The following is a 25,124-nucleotide window of genomic DNA, read 5'->3' as shown; positions in this document are numbered from 1 at the left end:
CCTTGCATTTTGACAAACTGCAACTCACTGTCCTAAAATGGCAACAAAATATGCTAAAATATATTGTAATAACAGTGAATTTAAAATGTATTTGCTACACAAAACTGAGAGCACCCACACAGCAGTTACTTTCCTGCACCCATATGTGTCTTTAATGATAATGCAAAACAGTGCTCCCCATGGTGCAGGGCTTTGGAGGCACCGGAGCTGCAGTTGTCAGGAGCGAGGAGCCATAGGAGCTGCACACACACACTCACACACTGTTTAGTTGATGTAATCCCAATCCCCAGAACAGCTCAGGAGCGGTGGCTGCATACATTAGATGACACACTTTCACTTTCGGTAGGGACTTCCAGACGGTTCAGTCAACATGTGAGGCCTAGATACTGCGCCATCATGGAATTCACAAACAGCTTTTATCTACTTATCCATCCATTTTTGCTAATGATGCCAACACAGCAACCTTCCTCAAACAAATTGTGGTACACATTACCCTAGGCCAGGGGTGGGCAAACTACGGCCCGTTGAGCCACATGCGGCCCGTTGGCCTTATTAATTCGGCCCACCGAAAGTGACCAAATTATGGCGCACTTCAGTTACATCAACCTTGTATTACTCTCTTATTCTCTTATCAGCCCTTCTGCAAAAATGAGCTTATCAAAGAAAAGAAAAGTAGATAGTGAGCGCTGAGAGTTTAAAACGGAATGAACAAAGTATTTTTTCACCGAAATCCGTTCAAAGTACCAAAGTAAGTTATTCATGCTTTGCTACATGTTACAAGCCAAATCTCTAATGTAATATATATATCCTGGTCCAGCCTCTCTGTCAAATTTTAGAACCCATTGTGGCCCTTGTCTCAAAAAGTTAGCCCACCCCTGGCCTAGGCTGTGGGGTTAGGCTAGAAAACACATGCTAGGCTTTGTGAGAATATCTTTTCACTAACATGTTGAAAGTATGCAACCTTTTTGTTGGAGGTTTTGCCACCTGCTTCTCCCTATTCCTTTGCCTGGAAGGCTACAAAGTATGGAATTAAATGTATCTATCTCTGTCACAAGCAGGTGATGCCTCCAGGCCAAGTCACACATCAGATCTGTGGAGGGAGGCATGTTTACCAAGGTATTTTCAAGCAATAAAAACACCTGTAATTTGATACATGTAACTACATAGTATAATGTCACACTGTGGTGCATCCACACATCCACAAGAAAAGTTACATAGTACACCTTTAAATTGTTCCAAATATGCTACACAAATGTTGGTCCAAACCAATGTGCCATTTATAAATAACAGTGGGTAACACACAGCAGAACTCAAAAGGCATTTGCACTCACAACATCTTCTGCTGCTTTAAATCCAGACACAAATTCACCAACATAAAAATCAATCAGTGCTAATGGATGATAGCAAAACAATATAATGGCCTATGTGCAAATTTGTGTCCTAGTATTTATTGTCCTCATTTTATTGTAAGGAGGATATATTTGAGTCTCTAGGCAGCACTTTTATCTTGTTAAGTGTATTTTTGTATTTGGCAAAAATCCTGAGATTGCCACAGTCCCATTGATTCACACTGCTGCAGACTGCAATTTTTCACAGCCGCCTCCTCCATCCGAGCCTTCACTGTCAGAATACATCTTTAATGTGTTCCTCCCAGATAAAATGTGCCCACAGGTGATTAGCCATTCCACCTTCACTCCCATTCATTTCTCCTTACCACACGACTTGATGACTGCTAAATGGACTGGCTCTCCCACCTCAGCGAATTGGACAAAATCGTGTGTTTGATTAGTTTTTCATTTGCACTTGTTTTTAGATACTCCAGTCTAGTCAAAATGGTTTCAGTCTAATGCACCAAGTCTCCAACAATGGATTAGGTGAATTACTATTAGCTTGCTCAATGTATAGGCCTTATACTATATGTAACTTTTTCCCCAAAAAGTAAAATGAATCATGTTCCCTCAGTTTGTTTGTGTTTCTTGCACTGGCGAAGTGTCCTTACTCTGAGCGGCTTGCAGCTCCACAAACATGACTCGTATTTGGCCTGGAGGAGGGCTTCCAACTGCTTGTTTCCATGGAAATGTTGTTCTTTTAGCTGTAATATTACACAGGATGGCATAAAATGTACCAATCTTCACGGAGAATGTTCAGAAGTATAGTTTTAACTTTCTATTTCCATGGAAAGCCACCTCTAGAAAGTTACATAGTGTTCCTTTAAAAGAAAAACGTTATTACGCACCTCACATCATATTTCTATAGCCAAAATAACATGTCATATGACAGCATAAATTCAATCAGTGCCTCGCTTTTCCCCAACATCTGCCCATTTAGATAACTGACAAAATCAAAACCCTTTGATTACATAATTATATTTGTGTGATGTGCTGTAAGCCATGACGCATGTTTTATTATGGCACTAACTGTGTGTCAGCCGTGTCTTTCTAAAGTTAGATCTGTGCCTCCTCCTCCGCTCTCCACACACATGAGCTAACTATGCCTGCTCTCTCCGCAGCTGAGGCCTCATTCACAGACCTGAGTGGTATCTGCTGTTTTCCTGCATCTCTCCCATGAGGTGAGACGCGTCCCACACCTTGACGTCCCTCCGCCTCGCACCGGTAAAGACACTGGCACAGTTCTTCACAGTGTAAGATTAAATTGAATTCTACCTTCTCTGGGGGGGCTCTTTCACTTTGGATGGTTGTGATGGAGGTCAGAATCTCAGATCCCTTGCTATCTTGAGTGTGACCATGTGTGAATTAAATGTCCCATTATGTGTGCACAGTGTTTTCCCATGAAACTGTCATATTATTCAAAGGTTTTAGCTTTCAGTTTAAAGGGGACATTTTGAAAACAGTTTTTAATTTATTTAAATGGTTTTTGGTTTTTTTTTATAATATGTAAATACAAAATAACAACAAAAACAGTGAGGACTCTAAAACAAATATCTCAAAAGCAAAAACGTAAATGCAAAAACTCAGTAGTATATCAATAGTATACAAACCAAAACTGTGCCATGACAGTGGACCATATTTTGTTTACAATTGTTAATTGCTATGGCAACAGTGTGACTTTTTCAACCACTCTGAAACCCATGGATATCTACCTCTGTCAAGCACTCTGTCAGACAATAGTGAACATGTTCTATTTAAGACAATGAAAACCATTTTGTATTAGGGCGCAGATGCAGTGGAAAAGAAACTAGGAGGATGAAAAAAACAGGAAGCAGCCGCCTGCCTCTGAGTGCAGGCATATGAGAACTGGCTAATGTTCTTTTAAGAGAGAAGCAGCACTTAAAGTTCTTGCCAAGTCTGGGGAAAAATGTATTCCTTCTTTTGCATAATTCATGGCTGATGTGGTGATGATGTGCTCAGTCGAACAGACAACCAAATACACTGGCAATAAAAATGTAAGCCTAGATGGATGGAGCATATGTAGCCATTTATTTCAGCTACAACTGTATTTTAGACAGAGTGATTAGATTTAGAATAGATTGCAGCTAATTGTTCACTAACATTTAGAGCAGTGGAGTAAACTGTGCAGGCTAATAATAACAAGAATGTGAGAAGTGAAAGTATAACTTCTAATTATAACATAAATAACCAAAACAACTTTGCTCAAATGCCATCTTTAAGTATTTTGTCCATCCTCAGTTATATGATCGACTTTATAGCTATTGCAGTTTTTTTCTTTTATACCTTGTTTACATTTTTTAGGCCTTTTTTTAGGCCTCTTTTATTTACGTTATGTATAATGTACTGTACTGTGCGGTAGGTTTCTCCAAGAACATAATAATAATAAAAATACATGTGGTATGAAAACCAATAGACTGCTGAAAAAGCCATTACAATGTGTCTTCTATATGGGCTCCAGCAGGCAGGTGTGCCTCAGAGAGTGCCAGGAGTCATGGTGGTGATGCCGGCGCTGAGCCAGTCCACTGACCTTTGCTGTTTCCCGATCGATGCAGCTCAACATGGCAGGGCTCCGGAAACCTCTGAGCGGAGACATAAGAAGAGAACACTCACTGTCAGACGATGCGCTAATTGCTTGTGGTTATAACCTCATCTACCCTGCTGGGTTTTTTTCTGAGAGTGTTATCCAAGCTGCTCCCGGGTCTCAGTGTGGACTGTCTTATCACTGGAAAGCACTGGAGAGCACTGAAGAGCACTGGGGAGCAGTAGGGAGCACTGGTGAGCACTGGAGAGCATTAGAGAGCACTGGGGAGCATTGGGGAGGACTGGAGAGCACTGGAGAGCATTGGGGAGCACTGGAGAGCACTGGGGAGCACTGGGGAGCATTGGGGAGCACTGGAGAGCACTGGGGAGCACTGGGAGCACTGAAGAGCATTGGGGAGCACTGGGCGGCACTGGAGAGCACTGGGGAGTACTGGGGAGCACTGAAGAGCATTGGGGAGCAGTGGAGAGCATTTGAGAGCAGTAGGGAGCACTGGAGAGGATTAAAGAGCAGTGGAGAGCACTGGGGAGCATTGGAGAGCACTGGAGAGCACTGGGGAGCATTGGAGATCACTGGGGAGCACTGGGGAGCATTGGGGAGCATTGGAGAGCAGTAGGGAGCACTGTGGAGCACTGAGGAGCACTGGGCAGCTAGGGTCAAGTGAAGTAGCTTATGTAAGTGCTTCTTTCTATATGTTTACAGTATGCGAGCAAGTAGATGAGCAGTGAATACCACAAGGTGAGGGTCATGGCAGAAGATTAGCAGTTGTTTTGCATGTCGTTTTGATATTGCTTTGATTTAAGGATGTACGACTTAATGAAACATAATCCAACATACCACCATTACTCCCAGCCTAGAGGTATTCTGCTTTTAGTACAAGACTTTTGGTTTTGGTCAGAAAGTTTAAGTATAATACATAACACAAGTGACAGGTGAGGGTTGCTCCACATGTACTAGTAGTATGAGTTTGCAAGGTGTAGGCCTGTACTTGGTGGTAATGAGGTTGCAGACATGTGGAGGAGTGGCAGGAAGCACGGCCAGCACCACTCTCTGCTGAGCTCTGCTTTCATCAGCCGCTTTTACCGAGCTCAAGTGGCACAGCTATTAGACCTTTGTGTGTTTGTGGAGGGGAAGTGCCGTGTGCCAGGCCTGTTGGCTAGCTTCACTCATACCCACTGCAGCTCTTTGATTACCTACTCCAAAATGTGATTAGCTTTAAGCTGTTTGATTTACTAAACAAACCAACCTGTCTTATTTGGCAGTCAGGGTTAGGTTTTGGTTATTGTTGCTCAGGTAGATCAAAACCAGATGTGGGCTTTTAACTGTAAAAAGAGGAAACATGAGCTAAATTCAACCATAAAACCATTTTAAGCTGCTCAATCATTATAACAATTTCTGTGAGACATTCACAACACCTGATCGCATATGTTGAAACTTTTTCAGTTTTTGAGCAGTTTCTTGACCTATACAAGCAGACCACCAAACCTACAATTACAATGCTCAACTTCATTGTTGCTACAGTTGTTGCTATCACCACTGTTACTTCTGTCACTACTGCTGCCACCACTGTTACTTCTCTCACTGCTGCTATCACAACTGCTAATAAGCTAATCGTGTCATTTAAAAGTTACTACCTATATTGTTTCTTTTTGTCCTGAATTTTGTGTTTCTTGAATACATGGATAGAATGAATAGAATACATGATTAGAGGAGTGTCAACATCATAAAAGCTACATTACAGAGTTTTCTTTCTCTTTCAACAACAGCACAGCAGAAGAAGCGACATAAGACATTGAGACACCACATCTATTTGGATGGCCAGTGGTGTACTGTGCGCTACAGCCAAGCAGAGAGAGCGCTGGTGAGTGAGTGGCAGGTGGCCCGGCCCCAGGGACTCCTAATGAAGAGAGTCTGCCACAGATCGATCGTCCACATCAGCTGATCTGAGCCTGGCACAGAGCAGCTTCACTGAGCACCTGTGCCAGGGACACTCAGGGAAGGAGAGCTTTGTTTCTCAAAGCATGCTTTTTGTATCCATCCAGTCAGAAATATTATAACAATTCACTTTGTGTATGGAGTTGCCAGTCTACAGCGTTGTGTATCAGTAAAGAAAGTGGTCATAGAAGTGCATTGGTGAAATTACTGCATATTTGGGCAACACAAGACAGGCAGCCTTGACAAGTGCTTTAGGGATCACCACAGAAATCATCTGTCACTCAATAAAGAGAGTGTTCCTTTTGGAAATAACTTGAAAATACACTGAATTTAGGATATATTGTTGTTAATTATAATGTATTTGTTTACTCCCAAGTATTGCACAGGTATATACAGCACAGCTTTGAATCAAAGGTTTGTTTTAGGCACCTGTCAAAGGGGGTTTTTTTTATAGCAAATGTCAAGTGAACAGTGTGTTCTGAGGCAGGAGGCCGAGTGCTGCTTGTGCTAGTTAAAGGATGTTCAATCTGTACTAAACGATCTGCAGAGTTACTGTGGTGGATTATGAAGCTCACATAGTAATAATACAAAAAAAAAAAAGAATCTATAAATAAAAAAATCTATCTATCTATCTATCTATCTATCTATCTATCTATCTATATATATATATATATATATATATATATATATATATATATATATATATATATATATATATATATATATATATATATATATGTATATATATATATATATATATATATATGTATATATATGTATAGATAGATAGATAGATAGATAGATAGATAGATACCATGAATATTATTATTCTGTGCTTTGCATGTGTTTTGACTTTGGTGATATTGATAAATGTGCTTTGCATAGTCAGAGACACAGCGCATGAATTTTGTCCTTCAGAAAATGTGGTGTTTGTGTTGGTGTTGATCTGGTAAAGTCTGAACACTTGTTTCTGTTTTTGTGTGAAAGTGTTCCTCCTTAGCCTCTAATTAGTGTGACACTGTTTATTATTAGTTTGGGGCTAGTGTGCGATAGCCTCTCTCAAGCTCACTCTCCAACTCATTTGGCCTGATGCCTCCTCAGGCCCTAATTATCAGGTCTGACAGTGTGAGCCCACTGCAACAGTGGCGTAAAGTCACTTTTCTCATTTTTGGACACTATATATGTTACTAATATCATGTAAATGTTCTATATTAGTTTTCTGTATAGATCAATGCTTTCAATAATGACTGAAACCACTTACTTATCTGACCTAACCCAAGAGGCTATAGGAAACTTTTATGAAGTGTCAGTGTATATTAAATTGGACATAATGTAGCTTTAAATATGTTTCATTCACTGACAAAAGTGAAACTATATAACTATATATACAAATAAATTACACAGTGTATGCATTACTTGCCTTATTTCACTGGTGCATACATGTTTTACTGAAGATTTTTCTAATCACAAAATAATGTTTTGATATTTTTGATAATGTAGGTAAGGGAGGTTAGTTAAAAACAAATGCTGTATAAGCATTGATATAGCTAAGACAATACTTTATGTATTAATTTTATTTTAAAATGATTCATTTCCATTCTTTTGGGATTATGTGAAATTAGACCAAATGTACAGATGTACACTGTGAAACCACAAAGAGGTCAACTTTGCATCTTTTTAAGTTATATGAGTTATTTATTTGATTGTCAAACTGTAAAAAGGAAACTATAGCTAATACGCTGCGACAGAAGACAGACTGTGAGTGTGTGCTGTGAAAAGAGCGTGCATCTGAAAGGACATGGGTCTGGAGCTGTCCGTGGTGCTTTTAGGCTTGTGCGCGTTTACTCTCATTTACAAACATGCTTAGTGTTAGCTGCAAAATGATTATCTGTATTATAGATAAAGTTCTACAGGCCTGTCTCGTGTGTCATCATGTTTGGTCAACATATATCTAGACTGTTCTAGATATAACGCGTCATCTTTAGGTGTGATGAGTTTCTCAGACATTCAACCTGTAGTTTTACACTCCAATATAACAGTGTCCTGGATGTTTAAACGTTGTCTGTCCGCGGTTTGAAGGCAGAGTAAATCAGCATTAACTGTCAAACCACAGACGAGGCTATCCACATAAAGCCGTTGCAGCCTCCCCCCACCCTCTTCCTCCTCTCCTCCTCCTCACTGCTCCCTCTTGCGCGCGCTGTGAGCAGCAGCAGCGGTGGCTGTGCTTCTCTGACGCACCATCGGAGAGGAGCATCCCAGCCCCACTGGCTGCACTGAAGACATTCTTTCTCGCAGTCTCGCCCTCGGAACACTGCAGCCAAGCTCGTGCGCGGCATCTCTGTCCTCAGTGCGAAAAGCCCGTTTCAGACGCATATTTAGCGCTGCGTTTTGCAAGGATGCGAGCGGTGACTTGTCGCTGGGAATTTACTTTATACGTCTCTGCTTCAACTGTTAACGACTGATTGATCTCATCTTTACAGAGGTTAACGCACTGGGACATATGTTTGCCTCAGATAAGTGTCTCAAGATAAAGGCGAAGAGTAAATGAGATGCTTCATTGACTGGAGGCGACTGGTCATAGATTTCTCTCTGCTCCACTAAGCCTTGTATTCGGAATAATCTTTGATTGGAGCGGTCATCCAGTAGAAATATTTGCTCGGCTTGTGTCAGTGTGAAAAGACGCGCTGCCCACTGCAGGGGCTTCTGCGGTGCTCGTCTGCTCTGTTTTGTTTCCTCGACGGGTGAGCGTCTGAGCACTCCGGACGAGGGGCTTGCAATGCCCGGTCAGTAAGGCATCGGGGATCATTTTGGTCACTGCACACGGTAGCATGGCTCCATCCCGATGGGACTGCGGTGGCTTGGGGATGTTCCTTCCGATGGGATGCCTGCTCCTATCTGCCCTGCTCTTCCAGTTCGCCCTGGCCAAGGTGTGCAACGACCGCACCAAACACGGACAGGACAACAACTGGTTCGCCAAGGACGGCGAGAACTTACCCATAATGGTTCTTATGCCAATGAACGAGTCTGCTTTGATGAGCAGTATCAGCCAGGGCATTGAGCCTGCGGTCCAGCTGGCCATCAAGCACATCCGGGAGTCCAGGAAATACACCTTCTCTCTCATCACAAAAATCTATGACACCGAGGTAAACATCACTAAAGCTTTTCACCGTAAGCTGCAGCTGGGTTACTGTCTGCCAGCGTGTGTGTGTGCGCGCTTGTGTGCGCGCTTGTGTACTCTGCTTGCGCTTTGGCCCGCAGCGCTCCACGGTGCGCGCTCAAGGGGGAGGCAGGGGTCTGATGTTTGCGCATGATGTAAAATCAAATGAAACACCCTGCCCTGTAACGGAATTGTTCTCTCTATGTAATGTCTGAACAACTTGTAATTGAAGTGATGGATACAGACTGCCCTGCATTCGGGATGTGGGTGTAGTGGTCAGTGTGGCGCAGGGGCACCCACGCGCTGGGATTTCATACGTGTCATTCATATCTGACCATAGGGTGAGGACAGTGCTCATTTGGAACTTACTCTCTGTGCGACATTCTGTTGCGCAACGCTAAGAATTTTAGTCACGAATCAGTCCATCTTCTAAAATAGTAATCATTCCTCTTCATGCTACCTGGAAGTGGCAATAGGCTGATTGTTACATTTTTCATTTTTTTATGAAATGCACATATCCTGACTATATTATTTATCGGAATACTAATGTAAAATGTCACTTCAGGATCCTGTTACACAATATTTTTTTTTTAGCTGGTGGTGGCATAGCTCCACAAAGGTATGAAAACAGCCTTAAGATGACGCAGGCCTCCCCACATGTTTAGTTGCAGACTTTTGCATGTGGAATCCCTTCAAGGTTGCCCAGGCCTGGGTCTCCAGTTAACGGACACCCATAAATCTAAATCTGAATGTGGTGTGTTTTCACAGTTTGTTAAATAAGCTACATGAAAACTACTTTTTTACACTCAGATGAGAATTTGATTAGGACAACATAATAGCCCCCTTTAAACATGTGTGTTCTGCTTATGTCTGAAAACAATGCATCAGTGCTTTGGTGGCTAGCAGTGCAGCGGTTGTGTTTGTGGGCAGTGGGATTTAGCATGGCAGATGTAAGTAATCAGTCCCTGAGCAGAGGCTCTTTATCCCTTTATCCCCTGTCAGTGGAACCATGGGGAGACCAGGCTGAGGTCCACCTCTGTGCTACAAACATCGAGTGGCCTAATTGTGCTGTGTGAGCATGTCCTTTAGCACTAACTAGTTGACTGGTGTCATACAACATAGAAATTAAGATGAGGATGTCCGTATTTGCAGGATTTGCTCCAAAGTCTGTGTATTCCAGGTGGGGGAAATGCAGGTTAGATTATATTGACTCAAAGGCCTGGAGGCTGCTCCTCCTGAGTGAGTGTGGGTTTTAGTGTAAGTGAGCTCTGATACTGTAACTCTGCAAGCTTAGAGGATCAAAGCTTTTGAGAGGACAGGAAGCATTGGAGGAGGATTGATGAATGCATTCTGGGCTAAGCTTGGATGCTTCTCAGGCTGTGTGACAAGTTAATGGGAATAGTGAAGTGAATAATTTGGGTTTGTCATTATATCACTTGATATTTTTTGTATATGTAAGTTAACAGTGACTCATAAAAAGATATGGCTTCAATGGGGGTATGGTGGGATTTCAGATTATGTCATGAGCACATGCCTACTATCATATTTCCATCTTCATAGACTTAGAGAAGTGAATACATGTACATTAAAAAAAAGCAAGTTAATACAACCACAACACTTTGCAGATGGTATTTATAGTGCCATCTCTGTGCATGCAGTATTCTTAGCCTCTTGAGACTGTTCACCATGACCTAAAGGTTGTGTAGATGTGCCCACAGATAGCATCTTTTCTCTGAGGAGAAAATTCAACATGTCACATTCGTGTTCAGTGCTGAGTTTGGACTACCTCAGTGAGCTTGTTCATTCATTCCTATGAAGAGATTTGCTCTCTATTGCATTAGCAGAACAGAGGAGGGAGTGTTCTTATACACAGCATATATAGAGAGGTTTTGTCTGTGACTGTAACGAAGCAAAAAAAAAACAAAAAAAAACAGCAACTGTGCTTATCTAATGATGTAATGTTTAGGGCTTTTGAGGTTCAACCATTAGGCCAAGCACAAATCCCAGTGAGGAGACAATATAGCAAGTCTGACTGGAAGACTGGATTTTCTGTTGGTAGAATGAGCTGTGTGAAAGTGTGGCTCGGTGACTGATCCAACACCATCTCCGAGATCAATGGAGAAGACTACACAGAAAATGCCACTGAAGCATTGGAGAGGCGAGTAGCATATTGTGTCATAAATATCATAATGTGGTGTCTTATGGAACAGAATTATTTCTTCTAAATAGAGCTGAGTCCTATAATTATTGACCTTTTGTTTGAGTTAATGCCAATGAGATCTATGGCAGTCTCAATGACTCAAAGCTGAAAGGCAGATGACAGAGTAACTGTGTAATAGAAAAGGGCACAAAATATTTGAACTCTGTTTCTCCAGTCAGGCTCTGAACATATAATGTTACTTACAGAAGGCCTTTATGTTTCAACCACTTTCTTCTCTTTTCCAAAAGGCCAAAGTTAGTGTTGAGTTTGGCATAATTTAATACATTTTGGCAAGTCTGAATATTTGCCATTTGACTTAAAGAAATACACTGCTGATAACTGGTAACCACAGTTTGTGCTGCTGGTGTTGAAGCAGGTCTGTTTTGGAGGTGAGGGTGGTGGTGCTTCACTCAGATTTTTAATTTTTTTAGATGGACATAACCCAAACAATGCCAATCAGAGAGCAGTTACTAATACGGTATTTAGTGGTTACTTCTGCTTCCATGTATCATAAAGATCTATTATGAACAAAATGTAGTAAATGTAACCTAACATATGATGAATTTTGTTGTATACATTAATCTTTGAAAACAATCAAACTATCGATATAACAGTTTGTTTCACCTCAGATCATTCCATCCTTCTTCCAAACATTTGCTTTTTAAAAGTTGCATGTTGTTTGTCCAGCTGCTGGAGCGATTATGGAAATACGCTGTCGTCTTTAGAGATTCAAACTCTGCATGCACCGTGTTCACCCTGCAGAGGGCCAGTACAGCGCAGTGGTGAGAGTCTGCCCTGTGCTGTAATCACATTAAACTTTGTGTAAATCTACGCCCAAAGCAGAGCAGCCAGTCACCACAGGCTGTAGCAGGAGACAGTGACACATCCACAGCCATGTGTTTGACTCTGCTCAGACTGCATGTGGGGAGTATGAGTGTAGCATGTGTGCGCCACTGTGGCTTGCTCCCGGGGGTCAGTGGCACTTAACATTAGTTCCCAGGGGCAGAGTGGTTGTCATGGCCGCAGCTGAATGTGTGGAAACTCAGGCAGGTGCCACAGATGCACAAATCATGCCATGATTTCTGTTTGCCATACTCAACACAGACTGTTGAGTATGTGTAATGGTTATAAAGAGATGTATGCATAAAGATGCACAAAACTAGTGAGCTTTCAGATGACTATGTAAGATGTGCAGTTTTGTTTAAAAGTAAAGTAGTGAAAACAATATAGTTGTCTCTCTGAACGCCCTGGTTGAATGTGTCATTTGGATTAATTTGGTGTTTGTCTGTCAGATCAGCAAACTACCACCTACACTAGTTTGAAATGGCCACATCAGGTAATTCTCACTCAGATAGTTTTTATAAGACGAGAGCTTGTTGCCACACATATATGTGAGCTCAGGGGCATCTCTCCTCTCACCTAAATGCTGTTTGTGGCTTTCTTCTGCAGTATGTGGAAATGTAAAGCCAACTGCTATGGTGAAGCCAGCCTCCTCATGTTTTGTTCAGCTCTACTCCATTCAGTGATAAACATCGGACCTTTGTCCATGGGCTGTTGCTTAGAGCGCTGCACTTCCTGTGGTGATTACTGAGGCCTCTTTGTGGAGAGTAGTTGGTGAATGCATTGTAAGCCAGGAGAGATAACAACAGACAGATGTAACCTGCACTCATGAGCTCACTCTTCAAGTGCCTGTGCACAGATGTACATGCACATTGTCCATGATCTTTAGGAGCCAATCAGAAAGAGGCCTCTATGTAATATAGGCTGTATAATAATGATAAACTATCCATTTGTGAAGATCACACTTCTCCAAAACGTCACCTAAGTATATACCAAAATAAGAAAGTTTGAATTCAAATGTACACAAACAAGGCAAAGAGCCCATGTATAGTAAAGCTGATGGATGGTCTGTACCAGTGATTAGTGGGATCCACAGCAGCCGCTCTGCCTAATGAACTGTTACAGTAAGGCTGAAGCCTTTTATTACCTTCTTTATTGGCTAGTGAGTGCTCTGACTTGACCTGCTGCCTCTTTTTACTAGTCTATTTCCTGTTGTAGACCACACTGTAAACAAGAGTTTACAGTGTGTTATTGTATGTATAGCTGCAATATTAGTTGATGTCAATTGATTATAGAAACTCTCAAACAACCAACTTTATTCCCAGTCACCGATACAGTAAGATAAAGTGTGCTGCTGTTTGAAATTCCAAGGTAAGATGCTGTCTGGAGATTGGATGTCACTGGTCAAATGATGCTTTATACAAGACAAATCATGCAATTAATTCACCAAGGCAAAGCAGCCCATACAACATACACAATAAAGGCTTTACAGTGACACCAGTGACAGGTCGTTTGTCTTCAAAATGATTGCATGCTGCTTTTCAGAAAACCTCCCCATTTTCCAGTGCACTCCGTCATGCATCACCTCTGCTTTTGTCCAGGGCTTTTACTATCTCACTAGTGATTGATATTTACAGTGAGTGGCAAGCGCTGGTTGGAATGATGACATCCCATGTTGAGTGAAGGAGGGTTGCCCATGTGTTAATTCAATAGAAAGCAGTTGTAAAGTGGCTGAGATTTCATTATGTCATGTAAAAGGGATAATTCCAAAGGCCATCTGGAAGAGCAGAAGACATAAACCCCCAAATAAATCTTTGTGTTGCATTGGCATCATGTAGGCTTACTGCCCGGCAAAGGCACACCTGCTCTCCTGAGTCCATTTACCGAGATTTTACAAGGAGCCCCATGCATTCACGGTAAACTGCATACACTAATTACTGCTCTTATTAGTATTCCTATGAAAAATTAGCATAGCCATTAGCAATGTAAGAAAGCCCTTTGGGAAAACACAAAGATTATAAACAGAAAAGTAGCAGTGTAAAATAGAGCTATTTCAGATGGCTGTGGAGTGCTGTGTGTTGCACATTTGGGCCCCGACATAAAAAAGGAGCAGCAGACCTCTGGCCATGCTGCCTTCTAATGTATGCAGATTGTGTAAAGGGAAATCCATTAGAGTCAATTAGGACATGGGAGACATTTATGTGCCTAATAGTGGCTGCTCTAACAGAGTACAACCTCATACATGTGTGTGCTCTCTCTGAAGTTCAGAAAGAATGCAGTTGTGTGGTATAAATATTTAAAGGTGACGTAACAAACAATTCCCCAGCATTGACCTGTTGCAGCAAATCTTCTAGTTGAACATGCAGCATGTATGAGATGAGTGCGTTTTAGCAGTATGAATCAGAATTACAGATGGACCCTAGTGGTGACTGGCAGCCATCCTCTACATAAATATTATCTATACCCCCCACTCCATGCTCTCTGCACTGTTGACTCGCTAACACACCAGGGACTTTCTATTGATTTCTCCAAGGTCTTCATGGCAGCATAGTCTCTGCCACACTTTTACAAGTGGATTGAAAGCCTACCAGTACTCCCCTTTTTACCGTAATGTTGTAATTTGTTTCTTTAACTATTCCCTCTTCACAAAGATAATTTCTCTGTGAGAGAATAAAAAACAACCTTGTCTTTCACATTGATTATAATACACTATGTGGTAATATATAGCATTAGTACATTATATATTTGAATTATTTATTTTCAATAATCTTACTCAGTGTCGGCATGTTTTCTTCACCTGCTTTGAATCTCAGTTGTTTCTTATGGCAACATGTCTATAGCTGAAACAAAGCTGCAGGGGTCAGGCCATAGCTTTTCTTCATTCTGCGATAGAGGACAAAAGTAAATGCCAGTCATGTCTGAAATAGACTCTCTTCATGTTAAACCTGCCATGACAGTTGAAAAGCTTTCAGGATAACTATTTTCACATTTTAGATAAAGAGCTTACATTGTGTTATTGTATGTATTTTTTTTTTTTCTATGGCAGTATAATGCACTTATTTTCATAATCAATCGCATCTCCTAAACTGCTTCTTATTAGGACAGGAAGTCTTTGGCAGGGAGTCTTGTCACATGTCACAGTTATCCCAACACAGCACAGGCAGGACCAAGAATAATGTTAATGCCTATTCAATTCATTTATTCATGAAAGTAATTGAAATATTTACGCAACTGCTGGGACACTGGAGGCTGCATGTCTTCAGTGCTCAGATCTCACTCTGGAAATAATGTTTTATTTACAAATTGATTCCCCCACAGCACACACAACTCTAATGACAGAGAAGGCTTTCACTGATCAACTGAAAAAAAAACCAACAGGGATTTGATTATCAAAAATGAGGTGATAGCTGATAGATGAAAGCATGTGTTCCCTTGAATGGCTGCATGGTGTGATACTGGAACTGTAGACTCTTGTAGGGTCCAGGCTGTGGAGGATGAAGAACCATGGCAGAATAATGCTTGTTTTGTCCTGAGATATAGACGAAGAGCCTGCCTGTGGAGCTGTGGCCTCAGCTCATGTGCTTCTCCTGTCACATGCCGCGGCTGGCAGGAAAACACCACCCACTGGGAGGAGTGGGTGCGGGGGGCTGGGCAGCAGGATGGCGCTGACTCCTCAGGCTTTATCAAAGAGACAAAATAAACGCTAAAGCTGCTTGAGCTGCCACGTACCATCAGTGACCACACTGTGTAGTAGGGATGAAAACTGCCTAGCCTACTACATCTGTTCATTTTAGCCTCAACATTTCAGCTAGTTATACAGTATCTTCCATGGTCAGAAAAGCATCTTGAATTGGATTAACTGCACTCTCATTTGTTCTCCATTGTCAACATTGCTTTTCCTTCATTGTCTTCAAGTACTCCTTGAACAGCCACCTTAACGTGGGTGGTGGTGGTGCAGGGGTTTAAACGACCGAATGGTCCTGGGAGCTATGTTGTTGAGGGCTTCATGTCCCTGGTATGGTCACCTTTGGCAGACAGGTCCTAGGTGATGGGTCATACTAAGAGTGGTTCAGAAGCCCCTTATGACAAGTGTAATATCAAGGCCAGTTGGAGAGAGCCTGAGGTTGTGCAGGAGCGTTACTGATTCGATATAGTCAACCTCACCTCCACGTACGGCTTGGGCTCTGGAAGAGAGGTTGGAACCTCCACTTCTCTGGCATTGGCCATGGGAAGAGGCGTGGGCTTGTGTGGGCTTGCTTAATGCCCCACAGCTCAGCTGCCAGGTATTGGAGTTCAACAAGAGGCGTCCCTGCGCCAATGATTACCCAACCTTCCTGGAGTCCCTCAGAGCGATATTAGACAGTGCACTGATCAGAAACTACCGGGGGACTTTAAACCCCACTTTGGCAACGGCAGTGACACCTGGAGATGGGTGATTGGGAAGAACAGCCGCCCTGATCTGAACCTGAGCAGTGTTTCATTATTGGACTCCTGTACTACAACACCATGTTCAGGCTCAAGGGTGTCCATCAGTGCATGTGGCAGCAGGACACTCTAGGGCGGAGGTCGATGATCGACTTTGTTGCCGAGTCATCTGAACGTTAGCCACGTGTCTTGGACACTTGGGGCAGAAAGGAGCAGAGCTGTCAACTGATCACCACCTGGTTGTGAGTTTGGTCCACTGGCAGAGGAGGAAGCCAGAAAGACCTGGTAGACCCAAGTGTATCGTGAGGGTCATTTGGGAACATCTGGTGGAGCCCTCTGCCAGTGGGATCTCGAACTCACACCGAACTCTCAATGTGGTTGCTCGTAGCTTTGGTCATAATGTTTAGTGCTTGCCATGGTGGAATGTATACTTTGCGGTTCTCCTCAGTCCCATCATCAGCTCTTCTGAGAAGGAAGCAGACACTGATAACTCTGGGGCGGACTTATCCATCACCCTAGCTGAAGTCACGCCTTTGTAACCTTGCGTGGTGGAAACAGTACCTCTGGATTGACAGACCAGGGTGGTAGTCTCTCTGTTTAAGAAGGAGGGCTGGAGGGTGTATTCCAACTACAGAAGAATCACACTCCTCAGCCCCCTGGGAAGGTGTGTTTCAGGGTACTGGAGAGGAGAATCCAACCGATAGTCGAATCTCGGACTCAGGAGGAGTAGTGCGGCATCTGCTCCGGATGCTTCTAGTGTCCAGGAGCCATGCTGGAGGAACTGTCTCATGGCTGGCCTCGAAATGCATTTTTGTTACACAGGAGAAGTGTCTGGGATGAGGGAAGTCTGAGGATCTCTGCTTGGGAAAAAAATGAATGGATGGATGTCTTCAGGTATAGGAATCTAGTGAACTTTCCAGATAGTTTATATTTTTGGTTTCTAGTAGATTTTTTTTTTTTTTTTTTTTTTTTAAATTTCTATAAAATCTGTTAGAATTTTGTTTTTAAATGTGGTCTGGTTTTCTTTTGGCTGTTATAAAGTAGTCCTGTTTACAGTCACCATTCAATAATAAGTACAATGTCACAGCCCATGCTTCTCCTATGGCTACATAGTGTGACAGACAGTTTTTTTTTTTATTGATAACATGGTATTCTTACCATGGTATTTTATACTTGCTTATTTATATTAGTGACAAGACCCTAGATTCTGGTATATAACAACAAAAAACTATTTAACAATATTGATTTTAGCTGCCTTTCATCTGCATTACATATTCTGAATGTTATCTGAAACCTAGCAATAGCATATTTTAATTGATACATACCCACAGAATACGCTTGGCTCTGCTGCGTCGCCTCTTTCAAACTTTGCTCATTTTGCTTACATTAGTGCCATGTCCAGCCGCTGCACTGGCACCTTCTCTGCTCTGGGATGATGCGAGGAGTCACTCACATATCATCATTATTGGCCTGGGGATGGCTGTTTAAAAGCCTGGGACAGCGCTTCTGTCATGAGCCTGATTATGGTGAGACTGATTGATTAACCCTGTGTGGCGGGGACCTTGTCATTGTGTGAGAAGGCCAACACCTTTATCTGGGACCTCAGTTTGTAGATGTTTGTTTGTCCTTGCCTGTTGCACTATTGTTCACCCACCAACTCAATGCCTGGTGCACATGTGCATCTTGAGAACATGCTGGTGATTGTTTTGAATGTGATGTATGGTGTTATTTGTGAGTATTTTTCATGGCCAGCATTGGTACTAAATCCAGATATGCCAATGGTGTATGTGTTTTCGATTTATATGGAGGTATTTCTTTAAACAAATACTGTGTAAGAAACTATTATCACCCCTATAACATCTTTCAATTTCCCCATGCTGCACAGCTGTTTATAAGGGAACCTCTCCAAGTTTGAAAAGTAGCTATCTGTTTATACGGGAAGCTCTTCATGTTTGAAAAGTTGCTATCTGGAAACATGAGAAAATCAGTATAGTGTATACTAATGTGTCCTATTGCATATACGACAGCAGTGCTCTCACATCTGGTATAACACAAGTATTTCTTTTATTGGACAGAAGACTCACATCTGGCCACCCTGTAAGGAGGGTTCTAAAAACACTTTAAAGGTCACTCATCAGCAGATGGCCAATGAAAATTTCTCCCTAAAATCTATTACCTGCACATTTAATTAGCAAACAGTCATGTTATACATAAATAACAATTGTTGCTGTCACACACAGGCTGTGCTCCTTTCTGGAGCTGCAATGGGGAGGAGAGAAAGAGATTTCTTGGATTTAATCTGCTGCTAACTTTCTCTGAACGGAGCATTAAACTGCTCGGCAAAGTCTGAGCCCGAGTCACTATCTAATCTGCTGATTTGGCTCTGGAAGAGATTAAGGGTTATGGTTTAGAATGAGAGAGAGAGCCAGAGAATAGCAGAGGAGATGAGATGTGGGAAAAGGCAGGACAGATACAAGGCGCTTCAGAGGAAGAATAACGCAGTTGATTAAGAGATGGCTTTGTGTGAGATGAGGAAGGAGAAATGCTCAAAGTGAGGTAAAACGGTCTGTTTCAGCTGCAAAAACCTCTGGCTTTAGACCTGTGTGAGAACAGGGTTTCGGTCCACTTACTAAAGTTTTGCACTGGAGCATAGTAATTATGCAAGCATAAGGGTCATTTATAATTACTACTATCTTTCTGCCTATTCTCTACATTACATAATCATGTTACACAGATATATGTACAGCAGTGGAGCGTATAATGTACACTTTGTAAGCATTAGTCCATTGATAAAACAGGCATTGGCTCTGCACTTGTACATAGCCTTTTTATGAGAAAACATAAAGGATACTCCATGTTTCTGTGGTGAATGCCGTGGCCGGTCCTGTCCCCATTTTTCTCGCCTGGTCAAACCCATTCATTTGGGCTTATAGTGCCATGAGTACAGTAGCTGGTTTATTTATAGCAGCCATCCAAAGCGCGGTCTTCTGGCCAGTTAACAGCACTAGTGTGCAGTGTAGTGTAAATATAGCATCTCGCCCGCCTCTGTACATCATTTTCCTAATCTCCTCTTCTTTCTTTGGTTTGGCCCTGACACTCTCTAATAGGCACATTGGCATCTGTGTGTGCACCCACACAAGACAACACTTGCATCTGTACATATTCAGCCTGCAGCAGCTCTCCACTTTAATTGGATCTTTTTTTATTTCCTGTCAGAGAATACCTCAGTTGCACCCAATGTCGTGCTTCCTGCACCTCAATTTGCTCCTTCATCTAAAGCCATGTTTATGTTTTAAAGAACATAAACATAAGATACCACATAAAATAAGCTCAGTATTCAAATAATAATGTACACAAGTAGATAAAGAATATGTGAATTTGTGTGGTGTGGCAGTTAGAGGTACTGCTAACATGGAGTGTTTTAACCTGCAGGGGTGTGATGTAGAACTACTATAATGAGCTGGTTAAGTGCGGGGTTTTCTCCTCTCACGTCTACGTTTAATCTGTTTGTTTGGCTGCTTCTTTTGTCTATGTAAAACAGATAAAGACACAGCAGCAGGCCAATTGGAGAGTGATGAGCATCTGTTTTAAAAGAAAAGTCAAATGAGAACACGAGAAGTGAAAATGAGGCAGAGTTGAACCTAAGTATGGGCCATAACTTTAAGTGAGAGGGACACAGCTCTCACCCATATGGCTCAAAGCCCAACAAGCCGGGCCTGTTCCACACCAGTGCCTACAAAGACAGCAACACAGACCACACTTGTGCGGACTGGACCACAAGCCAGCAGCCAGCTTCTCTGTTCTCTCCCTGTGCATGCCATTTCACTTTTATATCTGTAATGCAGCAGCTTCATCTCAGCTCTGAGTCACAACACTGGTTTATTCATCAGAGCCAATCCTCTTAGTTTGAACAGCGCAGTCAGATTTCACTTCAGAGCAGAACCATTTGACATTACTTTGTTTAGGAGATTTGTATGTTTGTTTGTATCTCCTTAATCCTGTTTCCTCGCTGAGTTACCTGCTCAGGAGTGCCCATTAGTGGTGCTCCCTGGCTCAGCTGATGCAGACACAGATCAGAGGGCAGACAGTACAAGTCCCCACTGACAGTGCCTGATAAAACATCCTGTTTCACCAGCAGTACTTGCTGCTTCTGCTCAAGTCACGCATAAGAGGGACTGTGAGCAAGGGAATGCTATGCACAGTGATGACATGGTACAGTCCAACTTATTCATTTCTGTTAGAAATACAAAACTTTTCCCAGTCCAGATTTTGTCCTGCTGGCATCAAACAAACATCAACTTTAGTTTAAATTGAGGAGCTTCCTTCAAATACATCTTACAATGTGTGTTTCCATTTTAATCTCTAACAATTGGTTAAATTGTCAAAATGCAGATGTTTCTGCTGGTTTGTATATTGCACCAATCCACATAAAACAAATGCACACATGATAGAAGAAAAATTATTTCACAATAGTTTCAAAATGTGGCGGCATTTTTCAGTTACAAAAGGTATCAAATGGACCCAAAAAAAAAAAAAAATCTTGGAAGAATTGTAAAACCACTTCTTTACAAGAATATTATTACGTTTTTGGATTTTTTTCCCCTAAAACTGTGAATTGCCCATAGAATTTTGTATTTATATTTATTAATTTATTTTGAAATGGAACAGTACATATTAATGAACATATGTATCATATGTAAATAAGATTTTCGCCAGAGGCGAGATTACATCTGTTGTGCCTGGACAGGCAGATGGTAACATTAGAAACGCATTTAACACAAAAACAATGTCCTAAACATTAGGACCACAACAAGAGCGTCACATTAGCATCACAAAGAGCAAACGACAGCACACTAAATACAATCCAGGATTGACGCAGGGCATGAGGAGTGATTCACTAGCACAGACTCAGGAGACATTATAGCCCCTATACTCTATAGCCCCCATACTCTATAGCCCCTGTACTCTGAAGCCCCTGTACTCTGAAGCCCCTATACTGTATAGCCCCTGTACACTGTAAACCCCATACTTTATAGCCCCTATACTCTATAGTCTCTACATTCTATAGCTCCCATACTCTATAAACCCCATACTCTATAGCCCCCATACGCTAAAGCCCCTATATTCTATAGCCCCTATACTGTATAGCCCTCATACTCTATTGTCCCTATACTCTATAACTCTCATACTCTATTGTCTATCTAATGCCTTGTTAAAATGCCCTGCTGCATTTGTCATATATTTGCTGTCCCTGTCTGCTCTGTGACCTGTATGTGTCACATGTGTCATGTGTGCGGATTTCACATTGTAAACCTCACAGGTCTATTAGTCATGTAATATATACTGTGCATATTGTAGCCATTTTAGCTATGACCAGCAACCCCACTTGATTTCTGTTTGGATTAGATCTGACCCACGGGAAGACCTGGGGTCAAGTTGACTGATACCAGTCTCTGTGAAGCACAGAGATGTTGCTCCACCTTTAAGGAAGCATTGTGAGCTTATGAGAAGAATCTACATTCTTCATTTACATGCTAATCTTCAACATGTACTGCATTTCTTCTGTCTACATCAGCAAATAGATTTTTATTCATATCCCTATGAAATCAAGGATTATACTCTCCGAGAATGTAATCTTGTCAATGTAACCCCTCCTCCACCTTTTAAAAAAAACAAAACAAAACAAAAATAATAAAAAAAAAAAAGCACTTTTGGGGCAGTCAGGATGCTCCAAATACCAGCAGAGAAAAAGCTTTCTCCCAAACGCTGGTGAGGCAGTCAACCCCTTCAACAGGTTCTCTGTTTCCATGGCGATGTGCAGCAGGCTGACCGCACATGATGTGAGTGAAAAAGCATTTCCTTAGTGACCAGCAAAGACATGCACAAATGCTTTATGTGCTGCCTATTGCTGTTTATGAGATAATGAGCTTTGATTTGTCTCTATATTGTCTCCATTGACACCAGTGAGCAGAGTAACAATGGACAGAGCACTTTGTATTGTTGGGCAGTTGACTCACCCGCGCCTCATGCCCACACAAACACAGGTGTGCTTGCGGTCATTATTTTGGGTTGAGTTTTGGTGCATTCCTGTGGTCGTGTGGTTCTGCTTGTCGCTGGATAAGAGTCAGAAGCCAGTTTCTCCATTCTTGTCTCCCATGAATGTGCCCACGCGCTGCCTCCCACCCACATCCTCATCATCACAGCACCGATAGAAGTTTTCTACCTCCTCCCCGGCTCCTCTCTCTTCCTTTTCTTCATCTTCTCCTGCCTTATCTGTCACGCTTGCTGCTGCAATTTGTGTCCCTCGTTTATTTTTTCTGGTTTTCTCTCTTATGTACCTCAAATCCACCTGCACTCTCACATTTTTATAAGAGTACATTTTGAATCACTTCTCTTCCCGTATGCAGTCATATTGTCAAAACACTTTATATTATAATTTTTCTTCATGCAAAATCTTTATGCTGAAAAGTCCTTGTTGAGTATATTGTAGACTGGTTAGAAAATAACAAGTGCACACCAATAATGTCATTTTAGGAAGAATGTGAGTGATGTTTTTCATAATGCAGCAACATGCATATGTACGGTCAAATCATTAGGCTGGAATTGACTGAACCTCAATCTCAAAGTTCAAATTGAAATGAGTTGTTTTGATTAAGAGACACCAGTCCATCACTTTAATTATCACCTTAATTTGTGTATTATTTAGCTTCTGTATTGGAGCTATAGAGGTACAGGTGAAAGAGGGGAGGGCGGATTTATCCCATCACAGTCAGTAGAGGTGCCTCATCAAAGGCCTTCTGGTCCTGTCTGCTCCCCAAGGGCACTGCTGTCCTCCACAGCACATCAAACACATGAAAGAAAAGCCTCCAAAACCGTGCACTGGCCTTTGGATTCCACCTGCACGCATTCTGATTGTTTTTCTGTTCTTTTGGCATTTTCTAAGGCTGCACAATATATTGGAATCAAACCAAACTCACAATTTGAGGTGCACTCAAACCACAAAGACAGCAGTTATTTAAGTAACAGAATGTCCACTGTAAACAACAAAATATCCTGTTATTGGAAAAAGCTAACACTTTAGATTTTAGACATAAACTAACACTTTCACTGTCATCTGTCCTTAACAGTGTAGTTTTCATATTGATTCATCAACATTTTTCTGCTAAATACTCATCATTTCCTTTCTTATTCAGTGCTCTGTGGTTCTTTGGGACTTGCAATTTAAACTCATTATCACCCTTAACTTCTCCACAGTGTTTTGCCTTGGTTTTACATTTTTGTTTTAACTAAATCTGAAGAAAAGAGTTACATGTCCTTTTTAATCTGTTTTGGTTTTGATTTTGAGCTGAAGCAAACTCAGTGTTTGGAAACAGATGCATAAGTGGTGCATCCCTGTGTCTGTGTACCTGTGTACTTATGTTATTGTATTCATTAGGAGCAGTGGGCCAGAGAAACATTCTTGTGCACACACAATACATTGAGGTGGGCAGTGGGGCACACTCTTTCTCTTATCTCCTTATTGCTTTGCATTTGTTCATGACTGTGCCCCTTAATGGTTATTGTTGTTTATTTATTCCCACAGTTGGAATGGTATGTCACTTGGTCTCATTACTGCTGGCTGAGGCAGTTAAACACATCCTTAAATAGCAGCTCTACAATCTTGTGACGATTAAAGATGGAGGGAGCTGGCCACCTCTTGTAGTCCCATTTTGTGATAAACTGCTTTGGCCTACTTGTGGTAGGGGCAAGGAGGAGTGCACCCTGAGGCCGGTGCTGTAGAGGATATCCCTGTGCTCTCACTTGAGTAAACAGCAGTGTATTTACACATGTGACCACAGCGAAGGGATAATGCTGTGACCTCAGGGTGGCTGTACTTCCACAGTCTCCTGGCCCTGACTTCTGGCTCTTGTTTGGACCAATGAGATTGGAATGAAAAGAAGACACTGGGGTCCAGTGTGGAGAAAGAAAGCAGGCGTCTTGTATGAGCCATGCTCACTAGAGCTCTGTAATAGTCATTAGACTATCACGCAGTACCTCCTGAAATGGAACCACTGCTTTGTCCTCTCTGTGCTCCTCTATGGGGTGCTACACTCCCTTTTCCCATAGACTGAATAAATGCTCCAGAGCCTGACTCACTGAGCTGTCTCAACAGTCATCATGAAGACTTGTGTCATATCGAACTGGGTCTAATCTGTTCTTCCTGTTTTTCTAACTCTGTGATCTTTGACTAGTTGCATTTGCTCTCAGTCGCACTTTACACGATACAAAAATAGCTCATTGAGTCCTCCTCATTCAGCCCCTTCTTTATGTCATTTGGGCAGCCAGTCAGGAGTAGTGTCTGAATGCAGTGATGCTTTTGTGGTGCTTCTATGACCACCCTGTAGATGAATGGATTTTTTTTGTTAAAATTGGGAGATATTGAAAATCAGATGATCCCACGTTGGGATTTCTGACATATTTGATATTTGTCACACGTTCCAGTTTCTTAGTGCTGATGTAACTATGATCAGGGGCTCTCCCTATATGAGGTCTCACTGTGAGTTTGGAAATCATTGAGATTGTTAAAATTATATGACACTTACACAGTGTGTATCTGTGTGCGTGTGTGTGTGTGTGCGT

The 25,124-nt window shown here is 41.9% G+C and overlaps 1 protein-coding gene across 1 annotated transcript in view; it reads left to right on the top strand.

Annotated features, from left to right (window-relative positions):
* Window positions 1-8,104: 8,104 nt before the first annotated feature.
* Window positions 8,105-25,124, top strand: part of gabbr2 (gamma-aminobutyric acid (GABA) B receptor, 2) — a 100,179-nt gene continuing 83,159 nt past the window's right edge. Inside the window, exon 1 of the mRNA XM_033975476.2 lies at window positions 8,105-9,026. Coding sequence (XP_033831367.1) covers window positions 8,712-9,026 — 315 coding nt within the window. The 5' untranslated portion in view covers window positions 8,105-8,711. The remainder of the gene's footprint in view (window positions 9,027-25,124) is intronic.

Source organism: Periophthalmus magnuspinnatus, chromosome 11 (assembly GCF_009829125.3).
Source record: "Periophthalmus magnuspinnatus isolate fPerMag1 chromosome 11, fPerMag1.2.pri, whole genome shotgun sequence".
NCBI classification, from domain to species: Eukaryota; Metazoa; Chordata; class Actinopteri; order Gobiiformes; family Gobiidae; genus Periophthalmus; species Periophthalmus magnuspinnatus.
This window is presented reverse-complemented; position numbering and strand designations above follow the sequence as displayed.